Genomic DNA, 22,138 nt, shown 5'->3' on the forward strand with positions numbered 1-22,138 from the left:
AATAATACGAGTCTTTAACTAAAAAGTTAAAATATTTGTTGCTTCTAAAATTATTATTAATTTTTAGCTATGCTCAAATGTTAAATATTTAATATAAATGTAAATATTTAAATAACTGCAGCCATTGCGCAAAAAATATTTGCGCGCGCCAAAGCTAAAAAAAGAACGAATGACTTAAGACACAAACTGGGCGCTGCTGCTGCTTTTGCCAGTTCACCTTCGGACCCCTTGCAGCGTCGTTATGCGTATATTTTTACGAGTTGGCCCAAACTGACAAACAGCCGACAAACTTTATTAAAAATTATACATACGCACAGGCGTATATAGCATATATATATAATATATATAGTGCCCCGCAGTCACAAGTTCAAGTCGTTTGTCATTTACACACCCCGAAAAGTAAGCGACTGTTGCTGTTGCTTGTGGTTGGTTGTGTGCGATTTGTTTTGGCATTTGCATAAAATTAATGCGCCAACTAAATGCTACTGGCACATTTGCTTCGCGTAATTAGAAACTAGACGTTTAATTATACCGCAGTGTATTTTTTTTATATATTAGCTATGCTAAATATGCCAAATCAATGCTGCAGCAGCTACTGGAAGCTGTTATTGTTGCATTAAATGTGCTAAATGACTTGTGTAATTGCCAAGTTGGCTTGATAACAACACTAAACAAATTGAGTCATTAAAATTAGCTAAAGTTGTAACATTAACTATCCAAGCGGGTCAAGATTATATGGGATATTAAAACGAAATTGAAACAATGTGTATAGCAGCTAAAGCAGGTTGCAAGTTCTATTAGAAGCAACAAAGCGAGGCAAGCTTGTAAATGAAACAATGTGTTAAGTCTTTAATCGATATCGGTAATTAAACTGTTATCATTGACTACGAATTAGGCTTAACTGAGAATTGAGAAACAAAAATAGACGAAAGCGGCGCCGAAAATTCTAATGAATCGAACTTTCAATAACTGCGTTGGTGATAATAATTTATATATAATATTTATAATCTATAAAAATATGGATTTAATCCCTCACATTATTTATTTATACATATTATTATCACTAGGCGTTTATGTATCAATGAACAAATTTTTTAGACTTGCATAAGCTTTATAACAATATATTTTTATATAGAATATATGCATGACATCGATGATGAAATTGTATATAAATATATCGACTTAAGGCACGACAACATCAAAACTTTAAATTTTAAACAAATTTCATACTGCCTTTAAGTATTATAACAATATATTTGCCTAGAACTCTTTTATAAGTTTATTTTATATATTACGCTATTTGCTTTTTAGCAGGGCTGGGGCTGCCTCTTGCTTTTCAGGGCTCAACGCAGCGCTTACTAAACTCACTATCTATGTATTTATATCTTCAACTCTCTCTCCCACAGTCACGCGTTGTGCCTAAATGGTAGTCGAAACTATTTCTGTTTCTTTTTTTAGCGAGCTTATCTAACTTGTCTGCGGCCTCGCATCAGCAGCAACACAAAAGTTTTCAACAAGCAAGCGGCAAAGCCAAGGATTTTTGCTTGGGCACAGAAAAAGATTTGGCGCCATTGGTAAATTGAACAACATGCAAAACAGAGAATTGGAGCTGGCAATGCAAAAGGCGAATGCGCAACAGGCCACGCATTTGAGCCACGATTTGGTTAGCGGCAACAGCCAGAGCAACAACAACTACAACAATGTTGCACTGTATTTGGTAGTGAAAACGATTTGCCAGCTTGGTGCCAAGTTATGCGTTTGCCTGTGGTGCATGCAGCTGTGCCTTAGTCTAGGCCTCTATTGGTTGAAATGTCAGCAACATAAACATGCAACAATTGTTGCTAGTTGCAACAGCAACAGTTGTTGTTGTTGCTGCTGCTGCTGCTGCTGCTGCTCATCAGCAAAACTTCAAATGTTGTCTAAGCCAATGCAGCTGGCCTCACTGTCAATGCCAATGGCAAAAGCCAAAGACAACAAGTCGAGGAGGCAACAACAACATTTTGGCCAACAACAAGGACACATTATCAAAAGATGCCGCAAGCCGCTTCCGCCATCATTAATAATATGTAGTGCTGCTGTTGCTGGTTGCTGCTGCTGCTCCTTCTGGTTGCTCTTGTTCTGAATTGACATTGCCTGGACAGCAGCAACATGTTGCCAAACTGCTGTTGCTGTTGCAGTTGTTGCTGCTGCTGCTGCTGTCATGGACGTTTTTTAATTTATTTATGCTTGTGTTGCTTGTGTGTGTGTGTGTGTGCGACTGTAGCTGGTGCCTACTGTACTTGCGCCTAAATGGCAATTAAGCAAACAATTTATAGCTTAAATGTTAAGTTTAATTAATGTTTGAATTGCACGCAGAAATTAGCAAACATATGTGAGAGCCAAAACGCCAAAAGAGCAGCAAAGCGAGAGCGCTTGTAATTTAAATAAAACTTTTGCTTAATTGCTGGCAGTTCGCTGCTTGTTGTTGCTGCTGCTGCTGCTGCTGTTGTTGTTGTTGTGTTGCATGTGGCATGGGTACAGCAGCAACTGCCGTTTGTGATTTTGCGCTGATCGTTAATTTAAATTGAACACATTTTGAGACGGAGGCCTCGGCTTTTGGCGCTTTAATTGCACAGACAGACGTCGATGCTGCCAGCCTGGTCAGCTCCTGCCTCTGCCTGCTTACCCCTTAAGCTTGGGCTTAAGCCTGGGCTAAACGATTTCGTTTAATGCAAGTGCCCATCATTTTGGCTGCCGACTCCTTTGCCTTTGCCTGTTGCACGTGCTGAAAGTGATTTCGTGTTTATGCCTGGCGGTTATATTTTTGGTCATGGCGAAACCAGCAATTAAAGCAGCATATGTGCTCTATAGCTTAAGCAACCCCCACTACCCCCCGCTCAGCTACTAATGAGTTTTTAATTGGCCTGTGCTAAGCTTTGCTAATTTGTTCTCTCTCTCTCTCTCTCTCTTGCACTTTCTATGTAATTTGAGCCTGATTGAGCCATCAGTCCAGCTGTGCGTAATCTGAACTCTTTTTTTTTGGTTTTTGATTATAATTCTAAGCTGCAAATTCGCACCTGCCTTAACAGTAGCTTTAATGCTCAAGTTACGTTTTAAACTTAGCTTAAGTTTACATATTCGAAAGTTGTAAATTCGTAAAATGCATAAAATGCATTTCATGCTCCACCTTTTGGGTATATCAACCATAATTTAACGTAAACTTTTACGAGCCCTATACCTATATATAATTTTACCTGTTGCCCTGCAGCGACGACAGTCCAAGTTATTGTGATTTCAATTTTTGAGTGCGTTTGCGTGTTCCTCATCATTTGTTTGCAATGAAAATAACACCAACATAAACAACGTTCGACACACAGACTGTTGTTAAAAAAAATACGAGAAAGAGTTTTTTTCTTGGCCAATGCCAAATGTTGTTGTTGTTGTTGCTGGCATTAAAATGCATAAAACCCGCTGCGCATGCGCTTTAACATTGGCCTGCCAAGCATGTCCTGTCATTGTTGTTGTTGTTGTTGGCGCCACACCCTGCTGTGGCTCTCGCTTGTAGGCGGGCGGCATTCGCGTTGATTTGTAGCGGTCCCCCTTAGGTAAATGGCCTTTCTGTTATGTCAAAGGAACAACAGCAACAGCAACAGCAACAGCCAAAAGCTGCTTAATTGAATTTTGCAGTCTTTTGTTGTAATTTAAGAGCGTATAAAAATAAAGCTCTTTTCGTATTTTTAATTGAATTTAAAGCACAAGAGCGCAACACACATTTGTGCACTGTTAATTACAATTCCTTGCTGCTGTTAAACGATTATAAAACTAAGCTTAACACAATATACAGGCAATTAAAAGAGAGTTTAATAATTAAAAAGCCATGTATAGGTATAAATTTTGTGCTAATATTAATTTAAACTCAATTTATTCTTTGTAAATTCATTTTCTTTCTCTTCGCATTGAAATTTCTAATTTACTTGTTGCCTTTTATATTAAAATTGAGCAATGGCTTGTCATGTTTTCAAAATAAGACGCGTGTTCATCTCTACTTAGTACTAATATAAATTGCAGCTCAATTTATTACATTAAGCAGCCTCAATCTTTTTTCAAAGCCACTGCATTTAATTTTCTAATTTACTTTTGGCCTTTTATAACTTTTTACAAGCCTTAATTATAGCCCTAAGTTAATATTATAAGCTGATCTTGCGGCAGGCTGCACAAAAATTTCATGTCTGGCATATTTTCGTGTTTATTACGTCTGATTGAAAATTTTTGGGCTGCGTCCCGTGGCGCGGCCTGAAAAGAAATTTTTGTGCGTCAAGTGCAAATTTGTGTTCTGCAGGTGTTGAAGCAACTGCATTTTTTTATGATAAGATAGCGCCCCAAAAAAGGCGAAACTTTAATGAGAGCCCAAATGAAAAATAAAATAAGGAGCAGCAGGGAAGCTTGAGAAGGAATTTTTAAGTGCAGTTTGAGTTTGGTTGGCTGGCTATAAAGCGTTTAAGTGCCGTTTGTGCAAAGCCAAAGGCAATTATATGAGAACTGAGAAGGAAGCACAAGCTGTGTGCGAAGTTTTTGACTTTGAGGCAACGCCCGTTTGACGCCTGGACTCCCACGCCCCAGCCATGTTTGCTTATAGACAAGTGCGTGGGCTCTCTAAGTCGCCAACTATGGCAAACAGCTGCCTAAAGGGTCGACCAACTGTTTGTATCTATGTCTGCTCAGTCTGGCGGCGACATCTGCGCCAAGCAATCTAAAGGCGCAGGCGCACACAACGACGACAACAACAGCAGCAGCAGCAACAACAACAAGCAACAACGTTTGCTTTATAAGGCGAACGAGCCGACAAGCCGCCCAACCGCCAAGTTGCAGCCACAAGGAGTTTGGTTGCAGCCACAGCTGCAAAGCTGCAAAGGTTCTGCTTGAGCTCATTTATGGCTCTGGCAAAGAAATCTATAGGAAAGCTATGCGTGGGCTTTTATTTGCAGGTGTTCCAATATTTGTTGTGTTTGCTGGGTTTGGTGGGCGTGCGACACGCCCAGATTGATAAATTAAAGGCGCCAGTGGACACAACGACGACAACAACAAAAAATTCAAATTAAATGCGTTGCGCGTCACATAAAAGTCGCGATGTGTTTTAGCTTGTATGCAAATTATCAACAACAACAACAATGGCGACACATAAAATGCAAGCAAAGGTTGCTGGTGTCTAGCTGACCATTGCTGCTGCTGCTGCTGTCGTTGTTGTTTATAAAGAGTCAAAGGGGGCGCACATGGCGAGTTTTAACTGACAGACAATTACGCTAATGGGACACAAATGGCAAATTAATTAGCCAAGCGGCCAAGTCAAGCCAGCAAGCACTAAGATCTCTTGCTGTTTGCTGTTGTTGTTGTTGTTGTTGTTGCTGCTGATGTTGCCTGCATGCAACAGTTGCTGTTGTTGCTGATGTTGTCGTCGTCTGCTCAATGCATAAATCAACGCAGCTGACGCTGCAATGCTGGTCAACATGGCATGAACTTAACACTAACTTGGCCAAAAGTGCAAAGAGGCTAATACAACTAATTTCAAACATTTTGGAAATTAACAAAATATGTGCAATTTGCGAATTTGATTAACTTGAAGTGACTTTTAGACAAAGTAATATAATTTATATTAAATTAAATCCAGCCATATAATTATCTTTTAGCTTAAACTCTGCATCAAAATTTCAGCACAAGTTTAATCAAGCTATGAACATTTTTTTATGCTTAATTTTAGGGACCTAAACGATCAGCTTGATATCTAATTGATAGGCCCATTCACTTTTAAAGTTTTGAACATTAAATTAAGCGCTTAAATATTGCGCCAAAGCTGCATAAACTTGAAATCACATTTGCAACGCTTTCAAAAAAGGCTTACAACATTTAAATTACAACTCGTAAATAAATTGAAAATTAAGCACGTTTTTTAGTTTAAAGCTCGAGCTCTATATAATTGCATATAATTTAATATATATCAAGCAAGCTACGCACAGGTGTTGAACAATTTTCAATTTCAATGTTAAACAATGCAATGATTAACATTTTTTTGTCGTCGTCGTTGTTGTTAAGCAAAAAATATGAGCACTTGTTGTTGGTTTTTTTTTTCGGTAGCAACAGCAACGCCTTGTTTGATTATGGAGCAAGCTGCGGGCGCTACAACTTTGTACAACAACAACAAGTATAATAATAATAATGTGCATAATTACCAAGCGCAGCCAAACAAGCGACGACAACAATGCTAACAACAATAGCAGCAGCAGCAGCAGCAGCAGCAATAGCAACAACAATGGCCGTTGGGTTCTTATCGTCTTACAACTTGTTACGATTCCATTGACCAACTATGGGCACAAAGCGCAGACTGTGGAAACTCTTAATTTGGCCAAGAGTTGGACCAAGCGAATTGTTTAATTGCCGCGCATTGTAAGCGGCGCCATAAATGGACGCAAAGGGGGTAGGGAAGGGTAGACAAGGACAGCAACAGCAACAATTTATTGATGAGTGCTCGCATAGCTAATAATAGAGCCCAAGTTGACGTGGCTAACAACAAAAAAGCAGTGAAAAGAACATTGCAGACCCCTGGACTGGACCGCCCAAAGGCGAATGCTCAGGAATTGGTGTGAAATTGCTCTTCCTGGAAGCGCAACGCGCCAAAGTCATGTAATTAGTGCCTTTTCGACTTGGACGAGGTGTTGCCCCAGCGCTGCGCATTTATCAGTGCAAACAAGCGTTAAGCTCTGCCCCAAAAACAAAATACATACAGCCGACGAAAATAAATGCCCTTTGGCGTAAAGTTGTTGCGCTGCCTGGGCTAATAAGGATAATTGCAAAGAGACGGCGGCCAAAAGGCTTAAGCGCAGCTCAAGCGTACACTTCTTTCCTTTTTTTTTTTTTTTTGACAAATTGCCATCAGCTCTTACTGCAGTCGACGTGTAAACGGTTGCAGGTGTTTTAAGTGGGCGTGGCACACAGCCAAATGCTTAAAGCCCAAAGCCCAAAAGTGCTCAAAGCGCCCAATCGCCAAGCTTAAGTCTGCGATTTGTATCGCTGTCCAATTAAGCCACAACAACAACATGTTGCTGCTGCTGCTGTTACTTTTGCGATATTGCTAACGAAGCACTGACAATGCGCCGCATATTGCCGTCAGTTTGACACTCCCGCGAAAATTCATTACGATTTCGATTTAAGTTGAATAATTATTTATCTAGATAATGCAGCTCATTCAGTTCAACCAAGTTCAGTCGACTCGACTTTTATGTGATTCATATCAGCAGCAATTGCATTTGCAGGCGTGTCAGCAACAGCAACTGTTGCTGCTGCTGCTGCTGTTGTTGTTGCTGTGGCTGCAATCACTGCGCCCCAAAAATAAATTAAAACTACAGCTAAAGCTTACGACTTGACATAAAACAAATAGACTGTCAGTTTATGTAGCATTTGCAATGACTAAATGCTGCTTCGATTACTTTTTACATGAGTTTCATACGAATTGCAGGATAAAAAGGGAGCAAAAAAGTCATACTCAGCAGCTTAGAAAAAAGAAGCGATGCTAAAGATATTTTAAAAATGTTTACGAAATGTTGCTGATGGTAAAGCGCTTGAATAATATTATTGTATAAATTGTATAAAATATAATAGAAACTTACCAAAAAAAATAAAAGCCGCAGCTTTATGCAGTTCACCACTAATACAATTTTAAGATTAAACCGACGCGTCGCGACGCGAGTTTTAAGAAAGAAAAAAACACTCACGGCACAAATTTTGCGAAGCACTGTAAAAAAAAAAAAAGAAACTGCTACCATTAAAATGCATTTCAATTGCATTACTTCATTTACTCACGCACACCAACACATGCACATACACAAAAGTATGCAATGAAGAGCACAAAGCATAGAGCGCAAAAAGCAACGGTAAATCGCATGCGCGCCAGGCGCCCCCAAGGAGCCCTAGCTGCCGCCAAAAAATATGAATTACTGATTTACTACAAAATATCACTTCCACTTTCAAACTATCACTTGCACTTGCAAATACACATTGTATTTAGTTGCACTAACACCATTTCGCGCTTAAATTTAACGTATTTATATGCAAATTTACACAAAACGAAAATTTTCAAACGCAACGACGTAGTAAGTAAACGGATGATGCGCGCTAACAAGTGAATATCAGTGTTGCTAGCTTTTGGGCGCTAAGTGTTGACTAATTGATTAGTGAAAAGGCTAGATATGGCTAGATAAAAGTGCGCAATCGCCAAAATTAGCTAATTTGCATTTGAAAGTGACTGTTTTGAAGCGCAATTAGATATATTTGCAACATTATGGATGATACTCTTGTAAATGCATCCAATTAATGATATAATTCAAATTTGAGCGCAACAGATTACATATTTAAATGACATTTTAAATAATTTTAATTAATTTGCTGATTTATTTATAAACTACACTACTGTATATTTTTATTTTCTCTTTTTACTTACCTGCCTGTTATCTCTGCATCAGCGCATTCACTTTCAGTTGTATACTTTCGCTAGATTTTAATCATTTGTTAATCTGCGCGTTTTAATGAGTTTTAATGCTTGTATAACGATTTGTAGTCTGATGTAATGCCATTTTATCTTGATCTGATTACCATTTGTAAGCTGTGACCAATCAAGGCGCATGTGTGCGCTGTCAATCCCGCTCACCCCTTGGCCAGCGGCAGCAACTACACCTGCCTGCCAGCTGACAGCTGTCAGCTGCCGCCCACCTCAAGGCTGGGGCGTGTTAGCATACTTAGCATATTTGAAGCAAAGCAATTCAATTACAAGCCAAGGCACGACTTGCAGCGCACAGATCGCCAATGATTGCGTTGCCAGCTGTATGCAGTGGGTGAGCAGCAGCAGCAGCAAGAGACGAGACGAGACGTGGAGTTTGTGGTAAGGAATTAAAAATGCGTGAAAGCGCGCTTGGTTATCGCAGCCCAGTGTCGGACATGGAGAGCGCATAAATAAATCAAAGACCGCCGTGGACCAGTTTCAATTTAAGAGCTTGGCCAGCGGCTCAATTGATAAAAAATAATACTCAGTGCCAGACCGGCAACAACAACGACAACTTTGTTAGGCAACGGCAAATTTTAGCCAAGATTTATGTGGCCATAAATGCGATTAAAAAGCCGCAAGAAACAAAATAAAATAAATAAAAAAAAGTGCACTTTACACGATTTTGTAATTTATTTCTGAAGCTGCGATTGCAATTCTAATAGCAAGTGCAGCGACGCCAACGCCAGCAGCAATAACCAAGTAAGCAGCCAACAACAACAGCAACCAGCAACAATTGCTGTTTGCCACTGGCGGCGTTCACACTTCCAATTGAACAATTTGCATATTTTTGGCATACGTAATGTATCAACAGCTAAAAAGACAAACAGCAACAACGACTAGCAGCTACGCTATATTTGTTGCTGTTGTTGTTGTGCATAAATCACGCGTCTAAGCAGCCGCAGACGCGTTTTTTATCGCCTCTAAGCATCGAAAGGTTTTGAATTTCGAATACAGCTGAGAATTTTTGTTGTTTGCATAATTAATGCCAATTGCACATGCAATTGTTGCAAAAGCAGAAAATTCACATACGCCTATTTGTTAAAGAAAAAAAAAGATTGCTAATGTGTTTTTTTGTTTGTCTAGACTATTGTTGGTTGGCGTTGCTGCTGCTGGTGCTGCTGTCGATTGCTGATGTTGATGTGTTTTGACTTGTGCGCTGATTTACGGCGCAGCGCCTGCCGCGTTGCAATTTGTTTGGCTGCCTCAAGGCCAAGACGAGACTGAAATTAACGCGCCACAGTTGTTGCCACATAACTTGCCGTACGCATAAAACATGTTAAGTAATCAATTGCTTAAAGTGCAAAAGCCGACCAGTGCTGCAAGTCCAATGCCAATGCCAATGCCGAAGCAGCAGCAGTTGCGACTTGCACACGTGCAACTGTTGCAACTTCAAAAGTATCCTGCGGCATAATGCGCTTAATAAACCATGAATCACTGTCCAAGCTGCCTGTCACACACACACACACACCCAGTGTGTGCTTGCAACAGTTGGCTTGCAACATTGATTTTGTCACGACACAAACACTTTAAAAAGCAACAATTGCTGTTGCGGCTGCTGCTGTGGCTGCGGCTGTTGCTGCTGCTGCCGCACGTTCAGCAAATGATGTGCGCATGTGATAAAGGGCCGCGCAAACAAGCTGCAACAACAGCAACAGCAACAATAAGAACAGTCTTGACTTGTTTTGCGCGCCGCCTTGTCGTCGTCGTCGTCGTCCTCTTGAGTGGCATAAAAAAGGCAAAAGCCTAAAAAAAAAATAAATAAAACTTGCACTTGGACTTGAACTGCGCGTAGAGTTTGATTTTTACTCCATGGGGGCTATCAACATTCTCAGGTGCGCGCGCGCGCGTTGCATGAGCTTTTGTTTTCCAAAAATTGTTGCTGCCCTTTAAGCCCACCAGCAGCACAGAGCTAGTTAAGTTGTTAGCTGCCCTGCAGCAGCAGCAGCAACCGCAACAATAAAGTTCGCCTGCAGCAGCAACCATTAATCAGCTTGGCTCATCAGCGTTCAGGCTGCTGCCGTCGCCGCCGCCGTCGCTGTTGCTGCTTTGCTTCATTAGCTAGCTGTTGTTGTTGTTGCTGTTGCTGTCTGTCGACGATTCTAATCATAAGGCACCAGCAGCAGCAGCCGCTGCTGCGGCAAGCCGCAAGTCAGCCGTTAGCCAAGTTAATTGGCTAGAAGTTTAACTTTTACATAGACGCAACTTGCAACTGCAACAGCAACAACAGCAGCATTGGCGGCAAACTACGTAGACAACAAACAAAACTTGCTGTCTGCGCTTGTTGCTGTTGTTGTTGTTGTTGTTGCTACTGCTGCTTTGGCTTATTTGGTAGCCGCGTCTGCTGCTGTTGCCGGCTTTTGTGCCTTATGCATATTTACATGTTGCCAACAACTACTTGCTTGTGGTTTTTTTTTTGGCTGCATTGCTACTAAGCCTTGCTTTGGCAGTGATCTTGTCGCAGCGAGTGCCACGTCTGATTACAGTTGACAGTTCGCAGCGGCTATTGCTAGCTACTGTTAGTTACAACAACGTGGGAACAACAGGCCATGAACACAAGTATTTATTGTTCTAAGGCGCAGTGAACTTGTGAGCAATTGTAGGAGTTAAGCAAAAGGTTTGCGAGAGTTGCTAAAACTAATATTTAAACTACAAGGAAAATACTGAAAGCTAGAAAGATATAGTACTTAAAAATTGTAATATTAGTTAGAAAAATAAAATGTAATCAAAAAGTGTTGCTGCCAACAACTTGAGTTGCTAACTTTAATAATTACATTTGAATTAAATGAAACTTTTGCTGTCAGCCTTTTTATAATTAACAAATCTTTATTTTTAAATAAAACCTGAGCTTTCAACAATTTCAAGAACTTCTTTAGTAGTCCATTATTAAGCCTGAATAAAATGTTTTAAGCGTTAATAAAGCTTCTTTTATAATTAAAGGCCTGTCAGCATTCTTTGAACGCTTACAAGCAAAATGAGCGGCAACATCTGCTGGCATTTATTTTAAAATTAATCAATCTACGCTTAAAGCTGTAATCTTAAATTTCCAACAAACTCTTGGCCAACTTGCCACTGTCAGTCTGCGCCTGCGCGAACTTGTTGACAAATCATGTTGTCCCGGCAACAACAGTTGCTGCCCGCTGCCAACAAGTCTATCAAAAGAGTTGCCAGCAAAAGAAAAACTTGACAACATTTGCATCTCAGGCTGGGCCCAGACCAGATCATTTTTATGTATTTAAGCATACACATGTTAAAAATCAAGTCAAGTCAAGCTACTGTGTTGCAACTGTTGCTGCTGCTGCGGCAACAACAGGATGCATTAAATTTATGAAACAACGACGCCTTTAGTGCACATAATTAAATCAGACAAAGCGCAGAGCGCATGTAAATCCAGGCTAAAAACAGGCAGCAACTAGGTGGCAAGGCGCACCGGATGCGTTGCAAGAAATGCAGCTTGACTATTTTTAATTACTGACTGCGGCAAAAAGGCAGCAGCAGCAGCTGCAGCAGCAAAGAAACTGTGTGGTAAGATGTGTGGGATTGCTGGCCACAATAATTGTTACAGTTTGTCAGGTTGCAGCAGCAGCAGCAGCGTTGAGATTGCAACCTGGACGGGGAGTGTATAAGTAGAAACAGGCTGAGGCTGAGTCGGTGGCTGCAACAGGCGATTCAATTACATATTACAACGCGCTGTCTGCAGCGTTCAACGATTAACTGCGGTGAGGCGACGCTTTTGCATTAAACTGCAAATTATGACTTGGCAGTTCCGCCAGGTGTTGGGCCCGGCCTATTTGTCTCTTCCTGAGCTTATAAGTTTATAGAGTTATCAACAATAATTGAGAGAACTGCAGAGAGATTCAAGCTTAGGTACATTTATAACAATCTATAGCTTCGGTAAAATAAATGTTGACATCCAGTTCCTCCTGCACTTTCTCCTGTATGTTGGACTCGATTTCATTGTAGGCCATATGCCAGCGACAGCAATTCCTACGCTTGGACTTGATCAAACGACATAGATACTTCATAATATCATAGACATCATTCATGCGATTGTCCTCCACCAAAAGCGAAATATTCATATACATTAGATTCACATCAGCCTGCTGTGGAATCTCGGTGCTCTTTACCCAGCTGGCCAGCATCGTCTTATAGTTGTCATCCAGAAAAATATTGTCAGGCGCAGCAGGCGAAGCAGCTCTGGCTGACTTTGGTATCACATCGTTGCTCTTCAAATGCTCCAGTATGACTGGATGCATATGCCTGGGCAGCTGCTGCGCATAGTCTATGACAATCTGATCCACACGGCAGGCGCGTTTAAGCTGCTTCTCCAACGCATCTTTCGACGTGGAAGGCTGCAAGTCACTTTCATTCAAAGGTGAGTGCTCCAGCGTGGATTTACGCATGCGAGGCGGCGGCGGTGGCGGCGTTGAGGAACGTGAACGTGGCGCTGTCGCTATACGCTTCATTTTTCTTTTGCGCTTGGGCTCACTCTCGTGTTTATCAGCTGCAGTCAGTCGCAAGTATGCCTCCGGTTCGTTGAGTATCTCACGGCGTATTTCCTCAGGCAGCTGCGCCAGCACATCTGCATCGAATTGCGCTAAGGATGCAGGCAGCATGGGCTTTGACTTGGTTTCCAGCTGCTGCTCGCTCATCTCATGTTGCAGCTGCTCGCTGCTTTGTTGTTCCTCCTTGCGCTGCTTGCTTTTTGTACTTTGCTTTTTGTCCGCCGCTTGCTTAAGCATATTAAATACACTCACCCGAGGCGACTTGCGCTTGGGTTCCTCGATCTGCTTTTTGTCCTCTACTGGCTCTTCTCGCTGCTCCTTAGGCTTATCTGCGTTTAAATTTTTAAAATTATAAATGTTTAAGAATTAGTTATTGTCTGCTTACTCTTTTGCTTTTCTGATATTTTGCTAAACATATTTTTCAAAACATTTTCCTTTTTGACTTCTAGTTCATCCAGCTTGCTTAGATGCACACCCAGGCCACGCAGCTCATGCGGCGGCACTTCCATTTCCATCATCATTTTAAGCACACTCTGAGTAATAACAGTAACATCACTGGTGCCTTGCGGCAGCTGCACCGACTTGGTTTGAGTATCACAAACGCCATGACCCATAAACTTGGAAGTTTCGACGGGCGCATCAGCAGCACGCACCATCAGCTTCAAAGTAATAGTCTTAGCTTTGCGCTTGATCTCCAGCAGACGATTGTGCACCTCTGTGCAAAGCTGACGCAGAAAAGTATCCAGCTCCTGCGCTTGGGTAAAGCGTATGCCATAGTTTACTTCAGCGGACACAGATTTGCGTTGCTGTTCATAGTTTAGCGCGCGCGTATCAATGCCACGACAATTTTGATACAATGTCAGCGCCATTTTCTTGCCCAGCAACAGCTCTAAGCGCACCAAGGATACCTGCTGCACATCACCGCAAGTATTCAGGCCAGCCTGATTGAGCTTATAGCTCATGCTGCTGCCCACGCCTGGCAGCACCTCCAAAGCCAGCGTGGACATATACTGCGACACATCAGCAACTGCCAGCAAATGCTGTCCATTGGGCTTGGCCTGCTTGGTAGCCATGCGCGCCAGCAATCTATAAATATATCCCGATTAATACAAGTCTAACTTATATTTAAGTTAACCAACTTATTTTCGCCAACGCCTGCAGAGCAAGGACAGCCCGTTTTGCTCCATACTTCTTGCCGTAAATGTGTTACAAAGCTCATAACATTTGACTGCAGATCATCAATGAGCTCTGTCAGCTCTACAAACATTTCATCGCAGCTTACAGCCTCTATATTGAGTGTGTACTGTGCCACAGCGTTATACAAGGCATAGGCTACCTAAAAGATAAATAAATTAATAACATTTCACAATTCAATTGCATTTCACACACCTCACGATAGCCCTCAAAGTCATAGGGTATGGTCTTGAGCTCCGGGCACAGCTTTAGCGCCTGGCCCACAAACATGCCATTCTTTATGCCCTTCTGACGCGCCTCATAGCTGCAGGAAGCAATCTCTGAGAGCGAACTCTTCTTCTCAAAGCCACCGCGCACTTTGTCCACGAGATTGTTATCATGCATTACATGCTCGAAGCGCTGGGCAAACAGCTCCTTCTCCAGCTGACGATCCGACTGCGGATGCACGGGCACATCTGTAGCAGCGCTGCCGCCTTTGGAATGTGTTACAGCTATGGGCAAACCACGCAGCTCTGGATGATTGCGCAGTCCTACCGAAACAAAGAAGCAGTCCATGTCTATGTGCATCACATAGCGCTTGCCAGATGTGTATGCCACATCGCGAGGCAGTGCCTCGCGCAGCTCTGCTCGTTTCTTGAATGTTCCATTGCCATGCGCTTGACGCAGCTCACAAACATACTGCTTGAAACCCGAGCCCAGTGTTGCAATATGATGCAGACGTGAGTTTTTATAGAACTCGCTGAGAAACGCTGGATCAACGGCAGTGCGTGCACTGTGGCTGTTGTTGTTAGCGCTTATATTGTTTAACTTGCTGCTGTTCTTCTGTTCCGGTGAAGTAGCCACAGCCTGCTGCAGTTCCTTAAGTATGCCACCCAGTTGATTTTCCAGCGCATTCGTTACAGTTTCCGGCTCAGCCACTGTGCTGTCGTCTTTGTCTTTGCCTTTGCCAAAATTTAGACGCGGCTGCGTTGTCTTTTGATTGGTATACAACAAATATGGCTTATAGTCCAGCACACGCATCTGCTGCACACAGTCCACAACCCATTGCGCGCTTAGAATTCTATTGGTGTTCATTTTGCGCACTTTGAAATCCGGCAAATTGGACGCAATGATGAAATTCGTATGCGAGCGTTCATAATGGTGATAGGTGCCACCGTGCACCATCATAATGCGCTTCAGCTCATCCGCTGATGGATTGGTTAGACCATTTACAAATATGGATATATTTTCAAATAGAGTCGACTTGCGAAACGGATTACTGGCTGCCGCGAATTGCTCCTCGAGCTTTAATTTCTTGGCTTCAAAGTAACCGCCCTAAAAAAGCAATGCATTAACTCCTTATAGACCTGTATATATATTAGCAAGTACTTACCCAGTCGTCAAATCCATTATCTTCATCGCGTGCCATTTTAGCAACGCCAAGGTATTTAATAAAATTTTACAAGAATTTTAAAAAACACTTGCTGCTGCTTAAGACCGATTACCTATCGAGTAATCGATTAAATACTGCAATTTAGCTTTATTTTTTTGTAGTGTTCTTAAACGACCACTTGTATTGGTTACATTTTGTTTGCTGTTTGATCATTGTTGTTAAAATGTGGAAATATGGACAAAATCAGATGAACCAGGGGCCACCAGGTGGTGGTGGTGGAGGACCACCCAATATGATGCCCATGGGTGGATTCATGCAGGGCGGTGGTGGCATGCATATGTCGCCGCAACAAAATCAGATGAACATGATGAATCCCAATGCCGGCCCTGTAGGCCCTGGTGGACCGCCTGGAATGATGCAGGGCATGGGCATGTCACCGCAACATCAGCAACAAATGCAGCAACAACAAATGATGCAAGGCGGTGTGGGCGTGCCAATGGGTAATATGCCACCACAACAAGCAATGCAGCAACAAATGATGGGAGCAATAGGTCCACAGCAAGGAGTTGGTATGGCTGGTCCAGGAGGACCGCCACAACAACAACAAGGAAATATGCCACAGCAACAACAACAACAGCAGCAGCAACATAATCCACAACAACTACAACATAATGCACCTATCGGCGCAGCTGGCGCTGGAGGCGGTGGCAGCAATATGCTGGCTATATCGCAACCCAATCCGCACAAGGAAATCAACATAGTGCAGCTATCACGTTTGGGGCAGGAGACTGTGCAGGATATAGCCTCACGTTTTCAGGAGGTATTCTCCGCGCTAAAGAACATACAACCCACCTCACATCGGGATAACAATACGGAGAAGAAAGTGCAGGAATACTTTAGGACCATACGACTGCTCTTTAAGCGTGTACGCATCATCTATGAAAAGTGTAATGATGCGGGAATGGACTACATGAACGCCGAAACCTTAATACCCTACAGAGATGAGCCTGATCCGCGCATAGAGCCTTCACAGTGCGATGAGTATCGCAAGGTGTTGCAGGAGAATCAGGAGTTAATCGAAACAGTAAAACTGAAAAATCGTCAGCTGCGTGAGATTATAGACAGAACACGCATTATAATATGGGAAATAAATACTATGATGGCAATGCGTCGTTCTTAAATTAATCTATTTCAAATTTATGCAAATAAAACGTAAATAAGCAACAAATATGTGTTTTGTATATTTTTAGCGTTTTACAACACTAATTACAGTTTGTGTGTTTGGCTGCGCAAGAAATTGTTTCGTTGCGTTTTCTCTGGCAAATAAGCATAAATTTAACGTTTTTGTATTAAATTTGCAGTAAAGCTTATTAAAAAGGCAGCAATATGGCGAAAATGGCATTTCAGCATCAGGCGGGCACGGCCATGGAGTGTCTAAGTGTAAGTTGTGTATATTAGAGCAAAACACACGCATACACAGGCAGCCACAGCGTTCTAGCTGCTTGTGTATGTGTGTGTGAGTGTGTGTAGGTGTAAAGTGAAATTGGAACTTTCTCAATATTAGTCATAAATTTCTAACTTATTTGTAACTAGATACCCATAACGCTGCACAAGGAAAAGGACTATGACCAGGAGGGCAGAGAAATACTCAAGTGTGGCTTTAAAATTGGAGGCGGCATTGATCAGGATTACAAAAAAAGTCCACAGGGCTATACGGACTACGTGCGTAGTTAGAACAATAATTAAATATGCATTAATACGTGTTAAATTTGCTTTGCAGGGCATCTATGTAACGGAGGTGCATGAGGGCAGTCCTGCAGCACGCGCTGGTCTTCGCATCCACGATAAGATACTCCAGTGCAATGGCTATGACTTTACTATGGTTACTCACAAAAAGGCTGTTAGCTATATACGCAAGAATCCCATACTTAATATGCTGGTAGCGCGCAAAGGTGTTACCTCCACTTAAATCTAGGCGCAGATTTCCTATTGACTATATTGTCGCTCACTCTTACACCAACTCTCTACTACTGCTAAGATCTCTAGCTAGCGCTCTTTACCAGAAACTATGCGTACACTTGTGTTTATATATAAGATTATATATACCTTAACTTACTATTATGCATATCGCGCACTCATATAGACATATAGCTAAGTAGAGCTGCTTGTTAAATTGATTTACATTAACTTGGTTTAAGTTTATAGCGAGGCATACATAAGAAAACCCAGACTAGTTTCTTAGTACCTACACTTGTTGTACTAAAAGCATAATAAAATAAGTAAAATCATGGCCAAAACACAACAACTATATACAGAGAAGCAACGAGGTTGAAAATAGTTAACTTAAGCCAAGTTCAAGCAACAGGTTCAATTTTTTTTTATTACATTTTCCAAGCAGCCGAAGAATCTCTTGTAAGACCCGTCAGTATTTATATAGATATACAATTTTTGTACTTTTATATATACTGCAGCAAGCATTCCAAAAATAATGAAATGAAAGCAAATTCCCATAAACTTGTTAAAGCAACTAAATAGTACATAGATTGTGATAAATGTTAATTGTGCAGTTGGGTTTTTTTAAATATGTATTTTTAAGTTTTTTTTTGTACAACAAATATTTTGTAAATGTTTAGATTGCATTAAAATAAATGTTTTGCCGCTAGACAAAGACTTCAAAGCGCTTGTTGTTTATTTACGACGGCCGGCCTTCGATTTGACCTTGACATTGTAACCGCATTCTGTTTGCCAAGAGAGACAGATAACGGGTAATGATATTGTAAGCACCTTGCTTGCATCAGCTTACATAATGTTTTTTTGTTTCGTTATGTTTTTTAATTACACACATACAATAAAATTTTGTAACATCATTTTGCACTTTTGAAAAAAACAAAAATGCGTTAGCTAATTAAAAAAATTAAATAATTGGAAAGCGTCTGAGGAACTAAGCAATAGGCTCTATATGGAAAGCATGTGGCACGTATATTATGGGCTACAAACGCTAGACTACTTGTTGGCATAACCATTGGGGTTCTGGCTCTGCCAGCGCCACGTATCCTCGCACATTTTATCAATGCCGCGCGTTGCCTTCCAGCCCAGCGCACGTTCGGCCAGCTGGGCATCCGCATAGCAGGTGGCCACATCACCCGAGCGTCTGTCAACCAATTCGTAGTTGATCTTCTTGCCGGAGGCCACCTCAAAAGCCTTGACTAGATCCAACACAGAGCAGCCAACGCTTGTGCCCAGATTGTAAGCAAAGAAACCTGTTTCGGCTATGTTGCGCAGCTTGTCCAAAGCTTTGATATGACCCTCAGCCAGATCAACGATATGTATGTAGTCGCGCACACCAGTGCCGTCCTTGGTGGGAAAATCGCTGCCATAGACGCTAAGTTTGGGACGACGACCCACAGCCACTTGGGCAATGTAGGGCATAAGATTGTTGGGCTCGCCATTGGGATCCTCGCCTATGCGACCGCTTATGTGAGCGCCCACGGGGTTGAAGTAGCGCAAGGAAACTACAGCCCAACGCTAGAGTGAATTACAAGCAATGATAAATATGCAAACTTGTTTAATAAGACTACGCACCTTGTCGGATTTGCACAAATCCTTAAGAATCTCCTCAGTAAAGTATTTGGTCTTGCCGTAGGGCGATGTGCAATTGCCTGTGGGATGCTCCTCGGTGACAGGCAAAAACTTTGGTTCTCCATAAACAGTTGCACTCGAGCTATAGACAAACTTGAAGACATTATTGTCCGCCATAGCCTCGAGCAGCACATTTGTGCCCGTCATATTGTTGTGATAGTATTGCAAGGGTATACGGCAGGACTCGCCCACAGCCTTCAATGCAGCAAAGTGCGCCACCATATCAATTTTGTGCTAAAAAGATTACGCATTAATCAACTGTTTGGAGTCGAGTGCAACGTCAACAATTTGCGTCGAGGTCAAGCTGCTATATGGAGGCAGGGCGTAGGCACAACGGCTGCGTAAACAAACGCGCGCGCTCGTTGATAGCGATAAGAGCATATGCCACATGTATCCAAAATTGCTGCTGACGTCAACAAATCAGCTTATAGAACTTACCTCCTGGAAGACCGAACGAACTTGCTCGCGATCTGTGATGTCCACGCGATAAAAGTTGACCTTCTTGCCGGTGATTTCCTGCACACGACTGAGCGCCTCCGGGAGCTTAGCTGCTCCACTGCTAAAAGCATTGCAGAGATTGTCCACGCAGATGACGTTGTAGCCAGCATTGAGCATCTCCAGCACTGTGTGCGAGCCAATATAGCCAGCGCCGCCAGTGACCAAAACTGTGGGTGGTGCCATTGTGCTGAAGTTGCTTGAACAACTGTAACGTGAGTTGCTTTGCTTGGGGTTCTGTAGGTAATAAAAGTGAAAATTGGATAAGTTCAAGCGAAATTCTCTCTTCTACACACACAAACGCACAAGCATACGTTGAGAGAGTTCTAGTTAACGGTGCTTTGCCGACGTAAGCAGGTGCATATGTATGTGTGTCAGAATTAGCACTCACCTGTACACGTAAGTACTTTAAACAAAACGGCCGCTGCTTCACTAAGCAGATGAATCAGCTAATTTATTACTCAATTATTTACACAAATACATGAACACCCTTGAAATTATGTTTGTATTTGGTATTTTACACGCACTAATAATGACGCCCTGTTAATGCCAGTTGTTGGTTTAAGATCGCTGACCCCTGCCGCCTAAAAGCTTGCGAGTATCTTCTTCACTGTTGCTTTTGTTGTTATAGTAACTTGTTTCTTGCACTTGTCGTTGCCTCGTCTCGCAGTCATTCATTCATCTGCTACTGTACGTCTGTTTTGCTGTGCGGTCTGCTCACAACTGATTGCTGTTGTTGTGCGAGGCGCTTTTAACTTGTGTTTCCGTTCCCTTTAGCTTTGCTTATCAGTCGCCCGCTTTCTTATCAATAATTCTGCTAGCTATAATTGCTAGTTTCTTGTCTGACGCATCCCAAATTACGGCTTCTATACATGCTTATCAATTGCACTTTATTGCTTCCTAATTAAGACAGGTTTCATCGGAATACTCCCGCTTTTTTCATTATCAGCAAAATGTAAACAATAAAGATGGCAGTGTTGCCAGACCATTTATATCTAATTGTTAGCCAAGTTGCCACAGCTGACATTTTGTTGCCAATACTGATTCCTTTGTTCATTACTTTTGGTTTTTTGAACAAGTCGAATCAGCAGTGCAGTCGACACACTGTCATCCATTGTATGATTAAGCTACGCAGGCAGCAAGTGAAAAATATGCAATAATTTACTTTCAAGCTCATATTTACATAAATTTAGTTAAACTTTAGTCAAAGTACGCAATAAATATGGCATCCGCAACGGTAAGAAATGTATGTATGCCACACTAACAGCTAACATGCAGCAGTTTGGGCTGTAGCTGCCAACAACAACAACCAAATAACGCGCTAAGTGCTAACAAAAAAATTAAAAACAACTAACCTAAGGTTAAGAAAACAGTGATAAAGTAATCATTTAACGCAGGTGCCACTACTTGACGATGACACAATACCCTTTGGCGAGGAGGATGAGATGCGTGATCCCAGCGTTGCCGGCCAAAAATACACGTATGCAGTTCCGTTCTCAAATTTGTATCTGTGACTAATTGGGACTTTTCTAGGCATCCCTATGTGACGTTCTTTCATCTGTTCTTCCGTGGCGCGGCTATTGTGATATACATATTCTGCGGCTGGTTCAGCGATTCATTTATTACCAGTTTTGTCTTTGTTGTGCTCTTTCTCTCCGCCGACTTTTGGACAGTGAAGAACATCTCGGGCAGATTGCTCGTTGGGCTACGTTGGTGGAACTACGTTGATGACGATGGCAAGTCGCATTGGGTGTTCGAGTCAAAGAGCGTGAGTACATATAGCTAACAAAACTACAGTCAATGTGATAAATGTAACGCAGTCTCCTTCCCATCAGAGTCGCGTCAACAAGCACGAGCAGCGTATTTTCTGGCTGGGCTTAGTACTCTGTCCATTGTTTTGGGGTCTATTCTTTCTAGTAGCACTATTTGGACTCAAGTTCAAGTGGCTGCTGCTGGTCATGATTGCCATAGCTCTGAATGCGGCTAACCTTTATGGATATATCAAGTGCAATTATGGTGCCAGCAAGGACTTGAACAGCGCCGCCACAGACTTTGTCAAAACACAACTCTTTAAGAATGCCATGGATATGATGACCAAGCCCAGTGCTGGAGCTCCACCGACAAATGTGCGTCCCACCGGCGTAGTTTGAACTTGAATTCCAAAGAGTATTTAGTGTTTATGGTAATAAGATAAACTAGCGGCAGGTCGTTGTGTCTGTGTATCATATGCTTACCTTAATATAGGAATTACAACTTTTATTACAATTACGCTGCTTTCTTTCGATTAAAATAAAAACTTGTACTTAATTAAACTTTATTAAAATTAGTTTTTAAATTGACCGGGTTAGATTTTAGGGATATGAAAAA

The 22,138-nt window shown here is 41.9% G+C and overlaps 5 protein-coding genes across 8 annotated transcripts; 3 read left to right on the forward strand and 2 right to left on the reverse strand.

Annotated features, from left to right (window-relative positions):
* Positions 1–11,463: 11,463 nt before the first annotated feature.
* Positions 11,464–15,675, reverse strand: LOC108598555 (DNA repair protein REV1). The gene is made up of 5 exons (XM_017985241.1): positions 15,638–15,675; positions 14,461–15,579; positions 14,211–14,407; positions 13,457–14,157; positions 11,464–13,400 (listed from the first exon to the last, which is right to left on the reverse strand). The coding sequence occupies exons 1-5, from the start codon at positions 15,671–15,673 to the stop codon at positions 12,430–12,432; spliced, it is 3,024 nt and encodes a 1,007-aa protein (XP_017840730.1). The 5' UTR covers positions 15,674–15,675; the 3' UTR covers positions 11,464–12,429.
* A 145-nt stretch (positions 15,676–15,820) lies between these two features.
* LOC108600525 (mediator of RNA polymerase II transcription subunit 30) lies at positions 15,821–16,865 on the forward strand. Its single transcript, XM_017988169.2, has one exon. It carries the CDS (start codon positions 15,861–15,863, stop codon positions 16,815–16,817), a length of 957 nt encoding a protein of 318 aa, XP_017843658.1. The 5' UTR covers positions 15,821–15,860; the 3' UTR covers positions 16,818–16,865.
* Positions 16,866–16,913: 48 nt separating this feature from the next.
* LOC108600527 (tax1-binding protein 3 homolog) lies at positions 16,914–18,182 on the forward strand. Its single transcript, XM_017988175.2, has 3 exons — positions 16,914–17,077; positions 17,231–17,359; positions 17,418–18,182. The coding sequence occupies exons 1-3, from the start codon at positions 17,024–17,026 to the stop codon at positions 17,604–17,606; spliced, it is 372 nt and encodes a 123-aa protein (XP_017843664.1). The 5' UTR covers positions 16,914–17,023; the 3' UTR covers positions 17,607–18,182.
* Positions 18,183–18,243: 61 nt separating this feature from the next.
* LOC108600524 (UDP-glucose 4-epimerase) lies at positions 18,244–20,661 on the reverse strand. Its single transcript, XM_017988168.1, has 4 exons — positions 20,163–20,661; positions 19,715–20,008; positions 19,220–19,510; positions 18,244–19,162 (listed from the first exon to the last, which is right to left on the reverse strand). The coding sequence occupies exons 2-4, from the start codon at positions 19,955–19,957 to the stop codon at positions 18,641–18,643; spliced, it is 1,056 nt and encodes a 351-aa protein (XP_017843657.1). The 5' UTR covers positions 19,958–20,008; positions 20,163–20,661; the 3' UTR covers positions 18,244–18,640.
* A 211-nt stretch (positions 20,662–20,872) lies between these two features.
* LOC108600526 (uncharacterized Golgi apparatus membrane protein-like protein CG5021) lies at positions 20,873–22,062 on the forward strand. Of its 4 annotated transcripts, none has more exons than XM_017988171.2 (4): positions 20,873–21,017; positions 21,169–21,251; positions 21,305–21,539; positions 21,592–22,062. In XM_017988171.2, the coding sequence occupies exons 1-4, from the start codon at positions 20,994–20,996 to the stop codon at positions 21,919–21,921; spliced, it is 672 nt and encodes a 223-aa protein (XP_017843660.1). In that variant the 5' UTR covers positions 20,873–20,993; the 3' UTR covers positions 21,922–22,062. The 4 variants fall into 4 exon arrangements, with proteins under 4 accessions (XP_017843660.1, XP_017843661.1, XP_017843662.1 ...); XM_017988172.2 differs by having other exon boundaries at positions 20,874–21,008; XM_017988173.2 differs by having other exon boundaries at positions 20,877–21,017; positions 21,607–22,060.
* The last annotated feature ends 76 nt before the right edge of the window (positions 22,063–22,138 follow it).

Source organism: Drosophila busckii, chromosome 3L (assembly GCF_011750605.1).
Source record: "Drosophila busckii strain San Diego stock center, stock number 13000-0081.31 chromosome 3L, ASM1175060v1, whole genome shotgun sequence".
Lineage (NCBI taxonomy): Eukaryota > Metazoa > Arthropoda > Insecta > Diptera > Drosophilidae > Drosophila > Drosophila busckii.

Excerpts from the sequence above, each read along its gene's own strand:
- LOC108598555 (XM_017985241.1), bottom strand. The coding sequence starts at position 15,673 with ATGGCACGCGATGAAGATAATGGATTTGACGACTGG. Across the intron at positions 14,408-14,460 it reads ACTTTGAGGGCTATCGTGAG|GTAGCCTATGCCTTGTATAA; the intron begins GTGTGTGAAATG and ends TTTATCTTTTAG. Across the intron at positions 14,158-14,210 it reads GCAGGCGTTGGCGAAAATAA|ATTGCTGGCGCGCATGGCTA; the intron begins GTTGGTTAACTT and ends ATATATTTATAG.
- LOC108600525 (XM_017988169.2), top strand. The coding sequence starts at position 15,861 with ATGTGGAAATATGGACAAAATCAGATGAACCAGGGGCCACCAGGTGGT.
- LOC108600527 (XM_017988175.2), top strand. The coding sequence starts at position 17,024 with ATGGCGAAAATGGCATTTCAGCATCAGGCGGGCACGGCCATGGAGTGT. Across the intron at positions 17,078-17,230 it reads CGGCCATGGAGTGTCTAAGT|ATACCCATAACGCTGCACAA; the intron begins GTAAGTTGTGTA and ends ATTTGTAACTAG. Across the intron at positions 17,360-17,417 it reads CACAGGGCTATACGGACTAC|GGCATCTATGTAACGGAGGT; the intron begins GTGCGTAGTTAG and ends TTTGCTTTGCAG.
- LOC108600524 (XM_017988168.1), bottom strand. The coding sequence starts at position 19,957 with ATGGCACCACCCACAGTTTTGGTCACTGGCGGCGCTGGCTATATTGGC. Across the intron at positions 19,511-19,714 it reads TTCGTTCGGTCTTCCAGGAG|CACAAAATTGATATGGTGGC; the intron begins GTAAGTTCTATA and ends TAATCTTTTTAG. Across the intron at positions 19,163-19,219 it reads ATTTGTGCAAATCCGACAAG|CGTTGGGCTGTAGTTTCCTT; the intron begins GTGCGTAGTCTT and ends AATTCACTCTAG.
- LOC108600526 (XM_017988171.2), top strand. The coding sequence starts at position 20,994 with ATGGCATCCGCAACGGTAAGAAAT. Across the intron at positions 21,252-21,304 it reads GTTGCCGGCCAAAAATACAC|GCATCCCTATGTGACGTTCT; the intron begins GTATGCAGTTCC and ends GGACTTTTCTAG. Across the intron at positions 21,540-21,591 it reads GGGTGTTCGAGTCAAAGAGC|TCTCCTTCCCATCAGAGTCG; the intron begins GTGAGTACATAT and ends AATGTAACGCAG.